At 51.5% G+C, this 17,999-nt stretch overlaps 1 protein-coding gene across 2 annotated transcripts in view; it reads left to right on the forward strand.

The window, feature by feature from the left end:
- LOC144125081 (chitinase-3-like protein 1) overlaps positions 1–17,999 on the forward strand; it is a 64,225-nt gene that overhangs the window by 17,105 nt on the left and 29,121 nt on the right. For both annotated transcript variants that reach the window (XM_077658156.1, XM_077658155.1), the window contains exon 2: positions 17,537–17,725. In XM_077658156.1, coding sequence (XP_077514282.1) covers positions 17,537–17,725 — 189 coding nt within the window. The remainder of the gene's footprint in view (positions 1–17,536; positions 17,726–17,999) is intronic.

The following is a 17,999-nucleotide window of genomic DNA, read 5'->3' on the forward strand; positions in this document are numbered from 1 at the left end:
AATGCACTCCTCGAAAAAATTTGGAGACTTCTGTGCTGTTCCGTTCGGTAGGTCCATTCAGCGGGTCAGGTAGTCGGTCGCTACGATGATCCACTTATTTCCACACGTTGACTTCGGGAAAAGGCCAAGCAGGTCTATGCCGATCTGCTGGAAGGGTCTTGAGGAGGGTTCAATAGGGTTCAGAAATCCTGCTGATGGAGTGAAAGGGGTGTTTCGTCGCTGGAAATCTCGGCAGGATGTCACATAATGTGCGACATCGGCAGATCTCGGGGCCAATAATACTTGTCTTGAATGCGGCGGAGGGTGCGAGAAAACCCGACGTGTCCAGCTGTCGGCCGTCGTGTGAAGCCTGTAGAACTTCTTCGCGGAGACAAGCAGGTACAACAAGGAGGTAGGCTGTTTTATTCGCTGCGAAGTTCTTCACGAGGACATCTTTCTGTACACAGAAGGAAGACAATCCTCGCTTGAACGACTTGAACGAGACGGGGGGCGTAGAAACCTTCCCTTCCAAGTACTCAATGAGGCGTTTTAGGTCGGGGTCTGAGCGCTGCTGCTGTGCAAAAGAGCATGAGCCGATACGTCCGAGGCAGGCATCCTCATCGTCGTCCGGCGGCGGTGCATCTTCAGGGGCTCGTGAGAGGCAGTCGGCATCAGAGTGCTTGCGTCCGGACTTGTAAACGACGGGGACGTCAAACTTCTGGAGGCGCAGGCTCTATCGAGCGACGTGGCAGAATTTCGACGTAGCCCAGATGATGGCAGGACACTCCTTCTCAGTTGTCAAATAGTTAGCCTCGGCCTTGGAAAGAAAACGGCTAGCGTATGCGATTACTTTCTCCAGTCAGTCGCTTTTCTGAACGAGGACGGCGCCTAGGTCCACGCTGCTTGCGTCGGTGTGAATTTCACTCTCGGCGTTCTCATCAAACTGCGCGATGATCGGCGGAGACTGTAAACGACGCCGAAGTTAGTTTAAGGCTTCATCTTGCGATGCTTTCAATTTAAATGGCACGTCTGCCTTCGCCAGTTGGGTCAGAGGCTCGGCGATGCGCGAAAAGTTCTTGACAAATCGTCGGTAATACGCGCACAATCCGAGGAATTTGCGCACAGCTTTCTTATCGACCGGCGTTGGAAACAGTGCGATAGGAACTGTTTTCTGCTGGTCTTGGCATACTCCCTCCTTGCTAACGATGTGGCCTAGAAACAGCAGCTCCTCATAGGCAAAGTAACACTTGTCTGACTTTCAGGGTTATACCGGACGACTTGACTGCCTCTAGCACTGTTCGAAGCCTTTTTAGGTGATCTCCAAAGTTCGAGGCGAAGACAACAACGTCATCTAAATATACTCGACAAATTTGCCACTTCACGCCTGCCGGCTCTGTTCCGCAACGCTGGTGCAGAATGGCATCACCTTGAACTCGAAGAGGCCATCCGGAGGGATGAATGCGGTCGTCTCGCGATCTCTTTCATCGACCTCAATTCGCCAGTAGCCGCTCTTGAGGTCATCGATGAGAAATATTTGGCGTTGCAGAGCCGGCCCAGTGCGTCGTCGACGCGGGGGAAGGGGGTAGACGTCCTTCGTTATTGTTCAAGCGGCGGTAATTAACGCAGAATCGAAGTGTTGTAGTTGATATCCTGACATCAACAACAGCTATGAACCAACTATAGCCCAAACCAAAGTACTTCTTGAGAATTGAAGTGCGCCGTCTTTCTTCCTCACTAAAACAACTGGTGCCGGCCAGGGGCTTTTGGATGGCTGGATGACTACGTCGCGAATAGATGGCGAAAATCCACGAAAATTTCAAGGGGGTACACGGCTCTCTATAGCTCCCCTCGCCCCTCTCTCCCCCCCCCCCCCCTTTCGGCCTAACTCCCAGATGCGGGTATAGACAAAGCCACCGCCGTCAGCAGGAGCCTAGCTGGCCTGGGGCGATACAGAGGAGCAAACTGAACAGTCGACGAGAGAAGGCTCCAAAAAGTCCCCTTGCGGAATGTCATTACCGTCCAGCTACAAACACTGAAATAGTGCCCCATGCCCACAGTTAATTGCGCCGCAGTATCTGCCGCAATATTTAACGGTGGATGCTTTTCACTTGAGTAGAATGGCATCTTCGCCAGCGTTCCTGACCTACGAAAAGCCTAATTGAAGACACTTTGCATTTTCGGACAACCTTCGCGTGGCCCAAGCAGATGTGGTCCTTGGGGTTGCGGATCCCTCTCTTGGGATCTGGAGAGTGTTCGAACTTTATAAAGCTACCAGCCGTGGCCGGAAGGGAGCAACCTCTTTATTTGCAAACGATATGGTTCCATATTTCACACTGCTGTATGCAGTCTCCTCGCCATGTAAATAAAGCTAAATCCGTGACAGTGCGCTTATAGTGTGTTAAGACGCTAAGCATCCTAGTGCGCTTACGAGGGGAAGAGATGACGTTTGCGCCTAAGCCATTGTGTTTAGAAATTTCTCTCATAAAGTGTTGCCTCACGAACCACTGAAAGGATGGCATGCAGTGCTATTTAACAGCACGTTTTTTTCGGTTGTGCCCAGCTTGAGTATACTGTGATGACCCCCATAATGCGCAGGTCCACACGGGACGGAGAGGCAAAGAGACACCGTATGGCTCAGTTTAAACAAACAGGTATATTCAATAATTACACATGATTAAGGTTATACATCAGAGGCTGGGGCGTCCGAGCTTACGTGCCGACGACTTCATGGGGGCGATGGAGTGGCTCCGAAGTTGGGCTCGAGCGGTTGCTGGCAGAAGCTGCACGCCGTCGGGCTTCGGCGCTGAAGGCCCTCTTCGCTAACGATGTCGTCCTGAGCGTGTATGCAGTAGAATTTCAATAGTCGTCCGTTTCTTCGAGGATGGTTCACAAACCCTTCCTCTAGTGTCGTTCGGCTTGGAAGATGAACAGGAGGCGAGCTTGTAGATGATGACAGCAGAGCATAATTTTACAACAGAACAAACTTTGCACTACTTTACTCATCGACCGGGCAGGTAAGTGCCTAAGTAGCATCACATTACATGCTAAGCATGGAGCCCCAGCTCAGACTGGACTGCATCCGTTTACATGTGCTTTTAAGCACTTGATTAACAAAGGACTAAGGGCGGTCATTTCCAGTGGCCCGCCCAAAGCATCAATTCTCCAATCCAAAATAACATGCGAGATGGGGACCACCCCTTGGGTTGGGCTTAGCCTCGAACCCAGAGTCTGTTAACAATACAAACTAAATAAACAACAAAAACGCCACCACTCTCTCTCAAGTGAGAGTATACACAGGCTCTCTCTTCGGAGCTAGTTCACTAGCGCCTGTCTTTCCACATTCTTGGCGAGTACTGCCTGTCCGCCATGACAGGTGTCCGTCGCGGCCCTTCTGGGAAGCTGTGGGTGCCTTCCCGGCGATAGCCCACGACAAAGGGGGGGGGGGGGGGGGAGGGAAAGAATGTCGTCTTCGCGGTAGCGCATAGCGTCGGCTGTGGTACGGCGCGCTCTGGCCCGCTGACAGCTCCATTGTCCTGGAATGTAACCGGAAATTGGGGAGGATAAAGCCTGTTTCCCCGGGGCGGCGGCGGGTCCGGTTTTTCTGGTCGTCACTCAAAGAGCATGGCTGGGTAATTGATGATGCCGCTGTCACGGGTCTCCGTCTACGCCGCGCCGTCGAACGTGGATCCTCGTAGCACACACGGAATGTCACACTCGCTCACCCTCCAGAAGAATGTTCTCCGAACATTTGAGTCCACGCAGCTCCCCTTGTCTTTCTGAATCGCCTCGCACAGTGCGTCCCACAAAACACTTTTCGCTGCACTCAACACCACTGCACAACACCATATGCCTCCGCTGTCAATACTGGCGTCTCCAGGGGCAGCACTGATCTTCTTTTACAGATAAACATGAAACTCAGCACCCAAGCCTCTCCTTTCTAGTCCAAACTGGACGAAATAAATTTACCACAGTTACAAAGGAGCTCCCACTTCTAGCACGATCACGGCACAGACAAAAATATAGATAACGAAAGGAAGTAGGGCAGGTTCTGCATGCGCTCCGCATGCTCTCCTGTGAAGGTGTTACTTAATGACAGAAAGGTTTTACTACCAACTCCGATAACTTAACACATAAGCACATAGCAATGTTATGAGCTGTGGCATTACACAATTCTAACCAGTTCAAAACTCCGCTCTGTTTACGCCATTAGTCCGACTTAGCTTTCCGATTTCGCAGCGGATATCGGCCTTCATGAGTCATACTAAGTAAGTCTGTACCCCTTTGTCTGCTTTGGGACTCGCGAGGGCTCGTGGCAGGAGCCTCTCCTGGCGTTATCTGCGCGGCAACCTCGCGCGCTTCTTCTTCTAGCAATGCATGAAGTAAATCCGGTGGCATTCCGGCCGTCACCTCGGGCGCCTGCCGAACAAATGCAGGAGAGGGCGTTTCTGGCGAACTATCTGCGCGCTCCGCTTCACTTCTGTCCCCATCAAAATCCGCGCTTTCCCTTTCCTCATTTCGTGAATACTGAACCGGTGCCGACTTGAGGCGATTTGCGTGTATCCTTATCAAACGCCGGTTCACGTCTCGGACTCGGAAGTTTACCGGAGAAAGCTTCTCGACAACCTCGCACGGTCCTCTCCACTTCGTCTGGAACTTACGAGCTAGCCCAATCTGCCTTTGGCAGTTTTCAATGTACACGCTGTCCCCCACATTAAACGGCGCGTCTCTAGCACTGCGATCGTGCACCTCCTTCCTGCGCTTCGCCGCTTTCTTTAAGGACTCCTTTGCGATGTCCCTCGCCACTTGCAAGCGCGATTCTAGCTCAACCTTATAGTCGTCCAGTGAAGCGTATGGGACACGACGGGGGCCCTCTGGCACTTCACTAGGCTGGTCCGGGTCTCGGCCGTAGAGAAGAAAGAATGGCGATTCGCCCGTGCTCTCGTGTGCTGCGGAATTGTAGGCAAACATTGCATACGGGAGCCACAAATCCCAGTCCCGCTGGTCGCGCGAAACAAAATGCGACAGGAACCCGGCCACGGTTTGGTTCAGTCGCTCCACCGCGCCGTTGTAAGCCGGATGGTACGGTGTTGTCTGCTTCTTAGCGATCTTAAGCAGCTCGCAAACTCTCCTCATTAGCTGCGACACGAAGTTCGTTCCCCGATCTGTCAAGAGTTGCCTCGGGGGTCCATGTCGGAGCACGATCTGTTCGACAAATGCTCTTGCAACCGTGTCTGCCTTCTGATCTGGGAGTGCTACCGCTTCCGCGTATTTTGAAAGGTGGTCGACAAATACTAAAATGTACTTGTTTCCGGAAGTGGTCGTGGGCAATGGGCCCATTATGTCCATACCTGTCCGCTCGAAGGGAGCCGAAACCTCAGGGAACGGCTGAATTGGAGCTGGTCTTCGTCCCTTGGGTGTTTTTCTTTCGAGACAGGAATGACACTTCGCACAGTAGTCTCTAACATCCCGTCGCATGCCACTCCAAAAGTACAAACGCTCCACACGCCTGCGTGTCTTCGCTACGCCAAAATGACCGGCGCATGGCGCATCGTGAAACGCGCGAAGAACCCTTTCTGTCCACGACCGAGGTATGACGACTCTCTCCCAAGCGGTTTTCTCTGGTCTCCCTTTCCTGGTTGGCCTCGTGCGCCGACACAGGGTGCCGTCTTTGCCAATGAAATAACCTAGCTGTTCGGGCTGAGACGGTGCTCCCTCTAAGCTTTCGATTATTCGCTTCAGGTCAGGATCTTTGCACTGCTCTGTGCGTAATTCGGCGGGGTCGACTACGGGGACAAACTCATCTGTAGCTGCCACGGCAGCTGTGCGGCTGAGTGCATCAGCATTCAGATGTGTCTTTCCTGACTTGTGCTCAACTTCAAAGCAGTATTCCTGCAGGTGTAGATTCCATCTAGCGAGTCGCGAGCTAGGGTCCCTGACACTCATCACCCATTTCAGAGGATGGCAGTCTGTGACTAGCTTGAATTTGCGGCCGTAAAGGTAGCATCTGAAGTGCTTTACTGCCCAGACAACGGCGAGGCACTCCCTTTCCGTAGCTCCGTACTTTTGCTATGTGGGGCTCAGCTGTCGGCTAGCAAAAGCAACGGGATGTTCTTTGCCCTCGATAACCTGAGATAGCACGGCACCAACTGCGAACTTTGACGCATCTGTGGCCATAACGAAGGGCAAACTAAAATCCGGGTGGCGCAACAGCGGTGCACTCATTAGCTTCCTTTTCAGGGCCCCAAAAGCATTCTCCGCGTTTTCGTCCCAGCGAAAGGCGACATTTTTGGCTGTTAAGGCGGTGAGCGGCTTAGCGAGCTTGGCGAACTCCTCTATGTGCCTTCGGTAGTAACCGATCAGGCCGAGAAACTGCCGGACCTGGCGGACGCTAGTCGGGGATGGAAAATCCGAGACACACCTTAGTTTCTCAGGGTCCGGTCGCACGCCGTCAGCTGAAACAACGTGCCCGAGGTATTTCACCTCGTTTTTGAGGAATTGGCACTTAGAGGGCTTCAGCTTGAGACCCGCTCCTCTTAGTCGCACCAAAACCTGCTCAATATCGCGCAAATGGTTCTCAAAACTGTCACTGTATATGATAATGTCATCCATATACACGAAGCACAGCCTCCCCAGAAGACCTGCCAGGATAACATCAGCGGTTCTCTGCCAGACAGCAGGGCTGTTGGCCAGACCCATCGGCATTCTTTTCCATTCATAGTGCCCTGAGGGCGTGTTGAATGCCGTTTTCTCGGCATCTGCCGGATCCATTGCTATCTGCCAGAATCCCGCCGCCATGTCCACTACCGTGAAGTACCTGGCAGAGCCCAGCTGAGAAAGCGTCTCCTGTATATTGGGGATGGGGTATGGATCGATGCGAGTTACGGCATTTAGTTTGCGGTAGTCCACTACCAATCGATACGAGCCATCTGGCTTTTCCACCAATAGTGCTGGTGCTCCCCAGGGTGACTTTGAGTGTTCGACAATGCCGCGATCAATCAGGTCCTGCACCTGCCGCTCCATCTCCTCACGTTGGGAGTAAGGAATCCTGTACGCACGCTGGTAAACGGGCGATGAAGTGCCGGTTTCTATCCTGTGCTTTATAACGCCACAGCAGCCCAAATCCAGGTTGGACGCGGCGAATACCTCCGAGTAGTCGTTCAGCAAACCAGCCAGAGCCTCCCTCTCCCTGGATTTTACGTGAGAAAGATCGAACGACACCTTTGGAGCAGCCGAAGGACTAGCATGCTCTACAGTTGCGAGTACCGTATCGGTGGGCTCACGTTGCTCTATCGCAGAGGTGAAGAAAGCCAATGTATTGTTCTTGGGAAGGCTCAGTGGCTGCTGGCTACAGTTAACCACCCGTAGGGGCACTCTGTGGGCGTCATTAACTGTCACGAGGCACGCGGCTGCCTTCAGGCCATTGCTGAGAGAGTCGACCGGCTCAAGCACTCGCACGGCGCCGCTCTCTACATCTGAAGGCACAAACGCGTAAAAAATGTGCTCCGACCAAGGAAGGACGACCGCCTCCTCGACCAGCCGGACGGCAACCCGCGAATATACCTTCTCCAATGATCCCACTGTTTGACGGGTGTCAATATCGGTAATGCGAATCTCAGCCCCTCTCCTGTTCAAAAACGGAACTTTTGAGCCGCCCGCATTAACCTCTTCCTCAGAGAATGAGACTACTACCTTCCCTTTTCTCAAAAAATCCTGCCCTAATATACCTGACACTCCGTTTGGCAGAGACACCGTGTCCGGGCATACGTAGCAGGGGTGCTCCAATGCAATTCCGCCGAGAGAGAAGTGTAACCGGTAGAGTCCACTTATGCCAAGAGGATCCCCCGTTATGCCTACAAATTTGGTTGCCATACCACCAGACGCTTCCAACACCTCGCGGTCCCCCTTCCTTCGAAGCGTGTTAAAACTGCTCTCCTTAAGCAATGTCACCTTTGACCCCGTATCTATCAACAATTCCATACAACAACCATTTAACTTGCAACGCACAACAGGGCATGCCTCGTCGGCCACACAAACTACCACCACCTCATCATCTACTGCTCCCTCCCCACGCTCCTCAGGCTGGGGAGGACTAACTAGTTTTTTGACTCGGTATCTGGAGCCCCGCTGTAGGCTTGCTTAGGGTGTGTCTCGCCTGCTTCTCTTTGTGGCTCCCCACGGCGCACGTTTTGGCAGAACCTGGCGATGTGTCCGCGACCCTGGCAAGCGAAGCATACGATTTCTTCAAAATCTCGCATACCGCGCCTGTAGCTTTGTGGCGGTCTCCGGTTTCCAGCGAATGAGCGCTGTTGAGCGCGCGCTTCAACCTGGCGTTCTAACTGCTGAGATAGCAGCTGTTCTAAGCGATCTAATCGCTCTGCCAAGAGAGCAACCTCAGGGTTGAGCACCGCTCTCTCTATGACGCTTACTCTCGCTGCGGCTGTCGTTAACGCCTCATTTCGTTCCTCATCCAATGCGGCCTCCACGGCTTGGTCGAAATTGCTCGGCTTGCGCGAGAGCACGAACCGGCGCACGGGGTCTTGCAGACCAGCCACGAACAAAGCGGTCATTTCCTCTTTAAGTAGATCCTCCGCGTATTTCTTCCTTAGCTGGTCTCCTTCCTCCTCCCTGCTTAACGTATCGCGCGCTAGGCGCTGAAGCCGCGACGCAAATGTTCGCACGTCCTCCCCTACCATCTGTCCGGCGTCACGGAACCTCTGTACCCGCACGTGACGTGGTTCAGTGTCGAAATGCTCAAACGCGAGCTTCTTAAATTCCGCAAATGATTTTGTGGATTTTACTTTTTCGTCTCGCCATGCAAAATAATGAGCAGCTCCTGCCATCTTACACCTCGCCATTCCCAGCATTTGAGCATCGGACCATCCCCCCATTTTCCCAATCTCTTCTAGCATGGAAAAGAAATCGCAGATTGGAACCCCTGTCTTATCTCCCGTAAACGTCGGAATGACGCTTCCTAATGCCAGCATGCTTGCTCCGAGCGACGGCTGTGGAGTGGGAGCTCCCTCAGATAAAGACATTTTTTTTTTCAAGCCCTCCGGTGCCTCAAGCCTCTCAAATGGGGGTAAAAAGTCCCACAATCAGTCCCGTGATTCCCTTTTGATTACAATTTTGAAGTCATGAATGTCGCAGCATTCAGAGGACATTTGCTTTTGAGACCCCACTTCTGACACCAGTGTGATGACCCCCATAATGCGCAGGTCCACACGGGACGGAGAGGCAAAGAGACACCGTATGGCTCAGTTTAAACAAACAGGTATATTCAATAATTACACATGATTAAGGTTATACATCAGAGGCTGGGGCGTCCGAGCTTACGTGCCGACGACTTCATGGGGGCGATGGAGTGGCTCCGGAGTTGGGCTCGAGCGGTTGCTGGCAGAAGCTGCACGCCGTCGGGCTTCGGCGCTGAAGGCCCTCTTCGCTAACGATGTCGTCCTGAGCGTGTATGCAGTAGAATTTCAATAGTCGTCCGTTTCTTCGAGGATGGTTCACAAACCCTTCCTCTAGTGTCGTTCGGCTTGAAGATGAACAGGAGGCGAGCTTGTAGATGATGACAGCAGAGCATAATTTTACAACAGAACAAACTTTGCACTACTTTACTCATCGACCGGGCAGGCTAGTGCCTAAGTAGCATCACATTACATGCTAAGCATGGAGCCCCAGCTCAGACTGGACTGCATCCGTTTACATGTGCTTTTAAGCACTTGATTAACAAAGGACTAAGGGCGGTCATTTCCAGTGGCCCGCCCAAAGCATCAATTCTCCAATCCAAAATAACATGCGAGATGGGGACCACCCCTTGGGTTGGGCTTAGCCTCGAACCCAGAGTCTGTTAACAATACAAATTAAATAAACAACAAAAACGCCACCACTCTCTCTCAAGTGAGAGTATACACAGGCTCTCTCTTCGGAGCTAATTCACTAGCGCCTGTCTTTCCACATTCTTGGCGAGTACTGCCTGTCCGCCATGACAGGTGTCCGTCGCGGCCCTTCTGGGAAGCTGTGGGTGCCTTCCCGGCGATAGCCCACGACAAAGGGGGGGGAGGGAAAGAATGTCGTCTTCGCGGTAGCGCATAGCGTCGGCTGTGGTACGGCGCGCTCTGGCCCGCTGACAGCTTCCTTGTCCTGGAATGTAACCGGAAATTGGGGAGGATAAAGCCTGTTTCCCCGGGGCGGCGGCGGGTCCGGTTTTTCTGGTCGTCACTCAAAGAGCATGGCTGGGTAATTGATGATGCCGCTGTCACGGGTCTCCGTCTACGCCGCGCCGTCGAACGTGGATCCTCGTAGCACACACGGAATGTCACAATACGCACTCGTCGCTGGTATGAACCCGATTCTTGCCTTCTGCAACTTTTTCAGATGTCTGTTTACTGCATGTTTATGTATTTCTCTCTCTCTCTCTCTGTTTAAGAGCGAAATTTAATGAAAAGCAAACGGGTCTGCACGGACACTACCGAATGAGCACCAGGCCGGGCCGGGCCGGCCATTAGAAATTGGTAGCGGGCGGCGGTTGGGTTCGGTGTTCGGATCGAAGTAGCGGCGAGTAGGGCAGGGCCCAGTCTAGATACCGGCCCGTGCAGGCCTCTAGCACAGAATGCAATGTTATGTAGGCTTATGCCTTAGGAGCGAAGGAACAAGCAGATGACTCGGATCTAGGCAAGAATAGAGCAGCCAACCGCGGCTTCACGTGCCACAGCCCCGCCCCTTCTTTATTTTATTTCTCGCGCGGGCCGTGCTCTAGGCGCATCCAAAGGAGGGCGTTGCAGCTACATTTTGCAGCCTTCCGCGAATATAAAGCCTGCGTTGTGCCGTATAAGTATTCCAGATCAGCGGTTGTGCTATTTATAGAGCATTATAACCGGCATTGCTTTCCCGCTCTATAATCAGAGCCTCCATGTTCTTTTATTTTTGGCGCATACGACGCGTGGGGCCGAAGCGGTGGAAGGAACATTCACAATTTTTTAATCGGACCGGCAGTTTTAAAAAACTGAAAGCGACGGTGATTACTCAATGTGTTTTACTTATTTACTTTTTTTAATAAAGATGACCAGCTGATATGAAGTAGCTTATGCATGCCGCCAAGGCGAGAGTCGCATCTATCAGCGCTTATCTCGCGCACTGTTAAAACGTTCGCCAAGTCCGAACAAAAGAAAGACCCCGAAGAAAGTTTCGACGCTTTGCGCGCTTTCGACCCTCGAACGCTCAGAACTACCCTTTAACATCTCTGTCTCAATCACAGATTGACTGGATGCCAGAAAAGCAGAGGCTTGAAGTTAAACACAATCACACGTGGTCATGGGAAATCCTTTGAATGTTAGCGGATTGTAATTATGACAGCACTGTTTTATGAACATCTGAATCTCTTGAGCCATTCTGTGGAAGGGAGGAGGCCCCCTCGCTCCCGCGGCTTCCCTGTGTTGCGTGTGCTGCTCGTATCACTGTGTTCCCCACGTGTTCCCCCGCAATTTACGCCACTGGTCGCGCAGAATTCCACTTAGTCCCGGGTGGCTTGTCGTTCTCGCGGTGACGCACGGTGGTGGCTTTGGCGGAGAGGTCGGGCGCGCTGGTATGTTATAATGCGATGCTTGGCAATCGGCGTTTTCCGGACCTTCGGCGATGAAGAGAAGCACTCGCTGCAGCTTCGAAGCAGATTGCGGATCTGGTCTTGTCTGTTTCGGGGCAGGGCTGGGTTGATGTCGAAAGTGGGCGAACTCTCTTGGTCAGGCGAATGTTCTGCGGATCGGTCGGAGAGGGTGAAAGAAACTCGTACGTGGGATATTTCGTCGAAGAAAGCAATCGGCGTTCCTCTGTTAATGGGCCGGTACTCTTCGCTGAAGTTCGTCAGCAGTACTTCAGCTTGGCCATTGCGGAAATGTGCGATGCCTCTTGCTATGCCGATTCCTCGGCCTAGAAGCAATTGATATTCCCCTTGATGATGGTTTCAGTATTAATGGCTCCCATGGTGTCTACGGTGAAGATGGCGCTTGAGCGGGGTGGGACGCCACTTCTTCCTTCAGGACACTCAGGGCAACATGATGCTCCAGAGTTCTCATCGAAAGGGTGGCTTCGTCCGTCGAACGCGTGATCAGTTTGGATCGCAGGTCGATGATCGCCTGATTCTTATTAAAGAAATCCATGCCCAAGATAACTTCGCGGGAATCTTGCTGTATACAGTATTACGAAGGTCGCAGGATAGGTGTGTCCCTTGACGGTCACTCGAGCTGTGCATCGCCCCGATGGAATAATGAGGTGGCCTCCTGCGGTGCGTATATGCGGGCCGTCACAAACGGTCGTAACTTTCCTCAATCGCGCGGCGAATGTTGCAGTCATCGGCGAGTAATCGGTGCCCGTGTCGACTAGAGTGGTAACTTTCCGGCCGTCGATAGCCACATCTAAGTCGGATGTCCTGGCTCTTGCGTTGCACGTCGTCCTCGGCTTCGGGTCACGGCTTCGTCGGGTACGTGGATCGTGGGTAGTTCGTACGTGTCATCGGGGCTTCTCTGGTTGGAGGAGTCATTCTGAAGCCCGTTCGCGTCGTGGTCGAGCTCGTGTTTGTGTGCGGTGTACAGCGGGTGCAGCGTCTTCATGCGGCGTGGTCGACCTTCGTAGTTTCGCTGGTGAGCAACCTCACCTCCAAAGGTTGCTTTGTTTAGTTTTCCCCTGCTGGGGACTGGGAGACCTCCCGCGAACAGCAGCAGCGTAGCTGCGGCCCGGCGACGCAAAATGTGTGCTGGACGGTGACGGGGAGCGGGACGGACAGCTTGAAGACACGTACTCCCCTCTAGAGAGTAGTCAATTTCCCACGGCCGATGGCCGGAGTGCAGTCGTGGGGCACCGATGGCGAAACCGCATAGGCTGATGCGTCTGTACGGGCAGTGACAAAGTATGTGGCCGGCATAGCCACAATGGAAGCACAGTGGGCGGTTGTCGGGAGCAAGACCTACTTAACTAGAGACTTGCACACTTGGCGGGGTCCTACGGGACTGCGTGCGCCAACTTTCGTTAACTTTTTGGCCGTTGAGGGCGCTTGGTTGACCTGCTCGTCTGTCATGATCATCATCATCGTCTGCTATGTATGACTGCGCTATTGGCTTTAGCGCAAATAATTTTAGAACGTTGTTTGCAGTGCATGCGCTAGGACAAATGACTTCTATCCTCTCACTGCCTTCCAGTGCATTTGTCCTGTCTTATTATTTTGAAATCTAGTAATGAACCATGCTAGCGGTGAATGTTCTGTTTGCGCGCATGCATGCGTGAGATTTTATGGCATCTTTGCTTGGCAATGAATGAATGATGATTACCCAAACCTTAGACAAATGACAAAACTATTACATCCTTCAAGTAAAATAATGGCAAACGCCGTCTTGCTCAGCAGGTTAACTGTAGCACCACGCCACCCGTAGTTGCCTTTCCCTAGCTGTAAAAGGCATGACCTAGAACATGCGCGCTGGAGCAGTGCCTTATGTGCAGGTCCCTAGTACGTCTTGGTCGGGAGTTCGCTACCCGTCGCGTCTCTCGTAAGGCGGGCGTGCGGGGGCAAAGGGGCGTCGTTCTTGTAGAGCTGTTTCCCGTCGAAGAGGGCTTGGGGTGCCTCGTCTGGGTGCAGGATTACGTAGTGCGGCGGCGTATGGCATGGCATGGGGTTCTGTGGTCGTCGGAGTCGGTGTGCCAAGTGCCTGTCGCACTTCTTCCCGTACCACATCCATGAGAGTCGCTGCTTGCGGGGCTGTGGGGAGGATGACAGCAGTCGTCGTAGCTCTTCGCGGACAATCTCACGGATGGTGTCCCGTAGGCTGTCATTGGTGGTCGTTGCAGTCTCCGCATGGCTCATGGAGAAGGCTATTGGTGTCCGGTCGCACTGCCGAGCCCTGATCTCAAGGGTCTCCTCGATCGTAGACGCTTCGGTTGTGAACTCGGCAACGAACTTGGGTGTGTTTCGGACCTGTCCGGCAAAAAAACTTCTTGTCTGATACCCCGCATCAAAAAGCGTACCTTCTCCTCGGTCATTTGTGGGTCAGCGCGTCGGAATAGACGGCAAATCTATTCGACGTAAGAAACGCCGTTCTCATTTGGCAATTGGGTGCGCGCCCCGAGCAGTAATTCGGCCTTTTCTTTGCGGACGATGCTTGTGAATGTTATCACGAGTTCTTTCCTTAATTCCTTCCACGTTCGCATGGAAGCCTCGTGATCCTCGTACCACTGCAGGTTTTAGCTAGGCCATTCAGGACGAAAAAAACGTACCGGAGTTTTGCTTGGTCGTCCCATCTGTTGAATGTATACCCACACGCTAAGACTCGTCCAACCATTCCTCGACGTCTTCCTGGGGTAGACCACTGAATACAGGAGGATCACGTGGCTGCTGAAGAACCAGCGGTGATGATGCAGCGTTGCCCTCCATCTGCAGGAGCGTTGCCGGTCCACGGTACCCCGCACCTCCACCAGATGTCACGTAGTGGTGATGGCAGTCCAGGCAGTGATGAAGGTAGCGAAAAACTGCTTCTAAAATAGAACTCTTTATTGGGCTGACTTGCGCCCGAAAAAACTGAATGACTCGGCGGCGTAGCAACAAGCATTCTCGGCGGTCGTAGTCGAACAGAATGCCTGCCTCTCTCAGTTGCACTGAATTTAAAGCTGCATGATAGCGGACTTTCGAGATACGCGTGCAAAGTTACCACATAATATTCAAACAGTGTAGAGTCGGCTAGGCCTGGATGCGATCAATCTAGATAAATCTGGTCGCGTCTTGCATCACAAGCAAAGCGATAAAGCGGCGTGCCGGCCGCTTTGAAGAATGAACAAACACTACAAAGATTCGCGGCACTATGATGCGCCAAGTTCAGTGTATAGTTTGGTTTATGGGGGTTTAACGTCCCAAAGCGACTCAGGCTATGAGGGACTGGCTCGGAAAATTTCGACCACCTGGGGTTCTTTAACGGGCACTGACATAGCACAGTACACGGGCCACTATAATTTCGCCTCCATCGAAATTTGATCGCCGCGGCCGGGATCGAACTCGCGTCTTTCGGGTCAGCAGCCGAGCGCACACCACTGAGCCACCGCGGCGGCTAGGTTCAGTGTATAGAAAAATTGTTTCCTGCAGAATTTTATAAAACCTTGAAAAGAAACGGTGGTGCGAAGGGCCTGAAAAGTTAATTCATACTACCTATAATGATAACAAAGGGAAGCAATTTTAGAAAAATCTAATAGTGCAAGCTTTAAAGAAGGTCGGGTAACCTCAGCGACCATCCTTGGCTGGGCAAGGATCTCGAGGCTCCCAACAAACCAAATAAAGACCTCAGCTTTTTCCTCAGAGGAAGTGGCTGAGGTGGATCATAAAATCTATCGAGGCACGGGGTCAGAATATACAGTTTCTCAAAAAAAAAAATCCAGCTTCTCTTTAAAAGTTATAAACATATGACATGTCAACAATTGCGTTTTCACCTAAGCGTAACGTTGTGTGGAAAGGGATGCACTTATCGTAAAAGTGAGAAAAAACTTTTTCCTTAGTTTTTAGAGTTACGGGCATGAGAATAAAATGTGATTTAATGTAAGTTAATTTCCATATTTTTCACAAACAGGTTTGTCTTGTTTTGTCAGCAGGAATCTGTGTGTGTAAGGTGTGCGCGTCCAATGAGGAGACGACATAAAATCACTTCTTTAAAACGTACCTGGTGCCTGCCAATCTTCCATTCACCAAGGACGAGCTTTACGAAATGCAGGTTGTTCAATGTTTACTTCATTATCCCATGTTGTCTGCCATTTAGCCTTCAAACTACTGTGTATTGATTTCATGCAGTATCTATGAGGCAAGCTGATTTTCTTGATTTCACGACTGCGAGCTTGTGCAGCACAAAAGTCGGCTCTTTCATTTTCATCTATTCCAACATGGTTTGGTACTCAGCAGAATTTTATCATATGTCCCTGTGTTGTGACTTTTTCTGTGTTGTGTATTATGTCTCCTACTAAGGGTTCGACTGCAGTTCTGGAATGTAGTGCCGTAAGCAGGCTGAGTGAATCCGTGTATATATTATGCTGTTTTCAATACTGTCATTTATTACATTGCTTACATCAGCTAGACATAAAGCATAACATTCGGCAGTAAAAATGGATGCACACTTAGGCAGCCTTACTATTTTTTGCCCGTTTCCTTGTACCCTTCCGACATAGTCTGCTGTTTTTGAGCCGTCAGTGTGAAATTCTGTGTAGTTCACGTATTTTTCTTGTAGAGCCAGGTACTACTGTAATATGTGTTCGTGTGGTGCGTTTTTATACGAAAGTGTGTTAATGTGAAATCACAAGCAAATGGTTGACTGCGGTGGGACTTAATGGGATGCGTCCATATGAGCTCGTTAATAAGGTGCTGTAAGCTGTTTCAGCCATGCCGAGTGGGAGGCTTGCAACAAAATATGTACAGCAAGCGCCTGAACCAAATTGCAAGTAATCTAAAAAACTAAAAAAAAAACACCGGACTCTGCGTTCGATAAGGTCAGTTTTTTTTTTCAAGCCACTTCTCACCTCTCCATTACTCAACGGAAGTTAGGACAATGAGTCTCAGATATCAGCGTTATCATTGCGAACAAATATTCCCGCGTGAGTATTACACGTTTTCATGCACGGCTTGGGCCACAATGGAACGCTATCAGCGATGCAGAGTCACCAGTGTTGATGGTTAATTACTTTCTCTCAACCAAATGAGATAACGATGTGGTTCGAGATGGAATGAACTTTCCTTCGGCATTGTACCGGGAGCGGAAACGCAGAAATCAGGAAGCATGACCAGGAGTGAGTGCGGTGGTTTCCCCAGTATTCCAACCGTGGGTGCAAAATACCAAAAGCGCGGGGAAGGGGAAGATGTCGGGTTGGTTGTGGCGAGCTTTGGGGGTGCGTTCGAATGACGTGCAGAAGTCACTGAATGATCCATTTCGGCCCCGTTAAACAAGAATCGCATGTGCAACACTGTAGCGTAGCGCCATCTTTCAAGTAGGTACAGACGCACAAGGTGCGGGCGACCCAGAGCACCATACTGATTTTTGCGTATAGGGATTGTTTTTACGCCAAAAGTAGGTCTATCGATCGGTCGATTTACCACCGAATGGATATATCAATAAATCGACCAACCAACTAACCAGTCAATCGACCGACTTGTCAGTCAATCCGCTTTGATTACGAGAAAACCGCGGCATACATAATTATGAATTAAAACCAGCTTTCCGGAAAAGGCGCACATATATAATATGTGTGTCTTCTTTCACATGCTAGTCTGTTGCAGGGCTGTTTTCGAAAATCTAAAAAAAAAAGAATGTACCGACTCGCGCAGAAAGAACTTTTTCTATGAAGTTATAAAGTATCGTATCAGCTTAATGACACCTGTAGTTGAAGATTTAAGCATAGCTAGCACACCAGCGCATGCCGCTTATTAACACTTCTTCCGCTTAACTGGGAGCAGTCGTAACGACGGCCGCGGGCAGTGCTCCCCAGAAAGGAGCTGGGACACCGAATCAGGCGCAGTCTTCACCACCGCACACGCTTGACCGTGCAGATGGGTCCCGCGTGTTCTTCTGCTACTGGGGCAGCTGGTCGCACTACCGCGATGGCGCGGGAAAGTTCTCGGTGGGCCAGATCGACGCGTCACTCTGCACTCACCTCGTGTACGCCTTCGCCAAGCTGGACAACGGAGTCATCGCCGCCTTCGACCCGTACCTGGACCTCAAGGACAACTACGGACTCGGTATGTGCTGCACGGACCGCTATTTTACATACGCGCGGGCTTGCGTGGAGTGGTATGACATTGCCCGTATAGCATAACCATCATCATCAGCAGCAGCATAGCTACGTCCACTGCATGGCAAATGCCTCTCCCATGTCGCATCAATTAATCCTCGCGGCATACATATCGTCGTATACGCAGCTGCTACGCGCGCGACAATTACGAAGGATAACATAAGCGAAAAACGCGTGTCGAACCTAGTTATAACGAAACGGTTTTTATAACGAAATAATGA

Source organism: Amblyomma americanum, chromosome 3 (genome assembly GCF_052857255.1).
Source record: "Amblyomma americanum isolate KBUSLIRL-KWMA chromosome 3, ASM5285725v1, whole genome shotgun sequence".
NCBI classification, from domain to species: domain Eukaryota; kingdom Metazoa; phylum Arthropoda; class Arachnida; order Ixodida; family Ixodidae; genus Amblyomma; species Amblyomma americanum.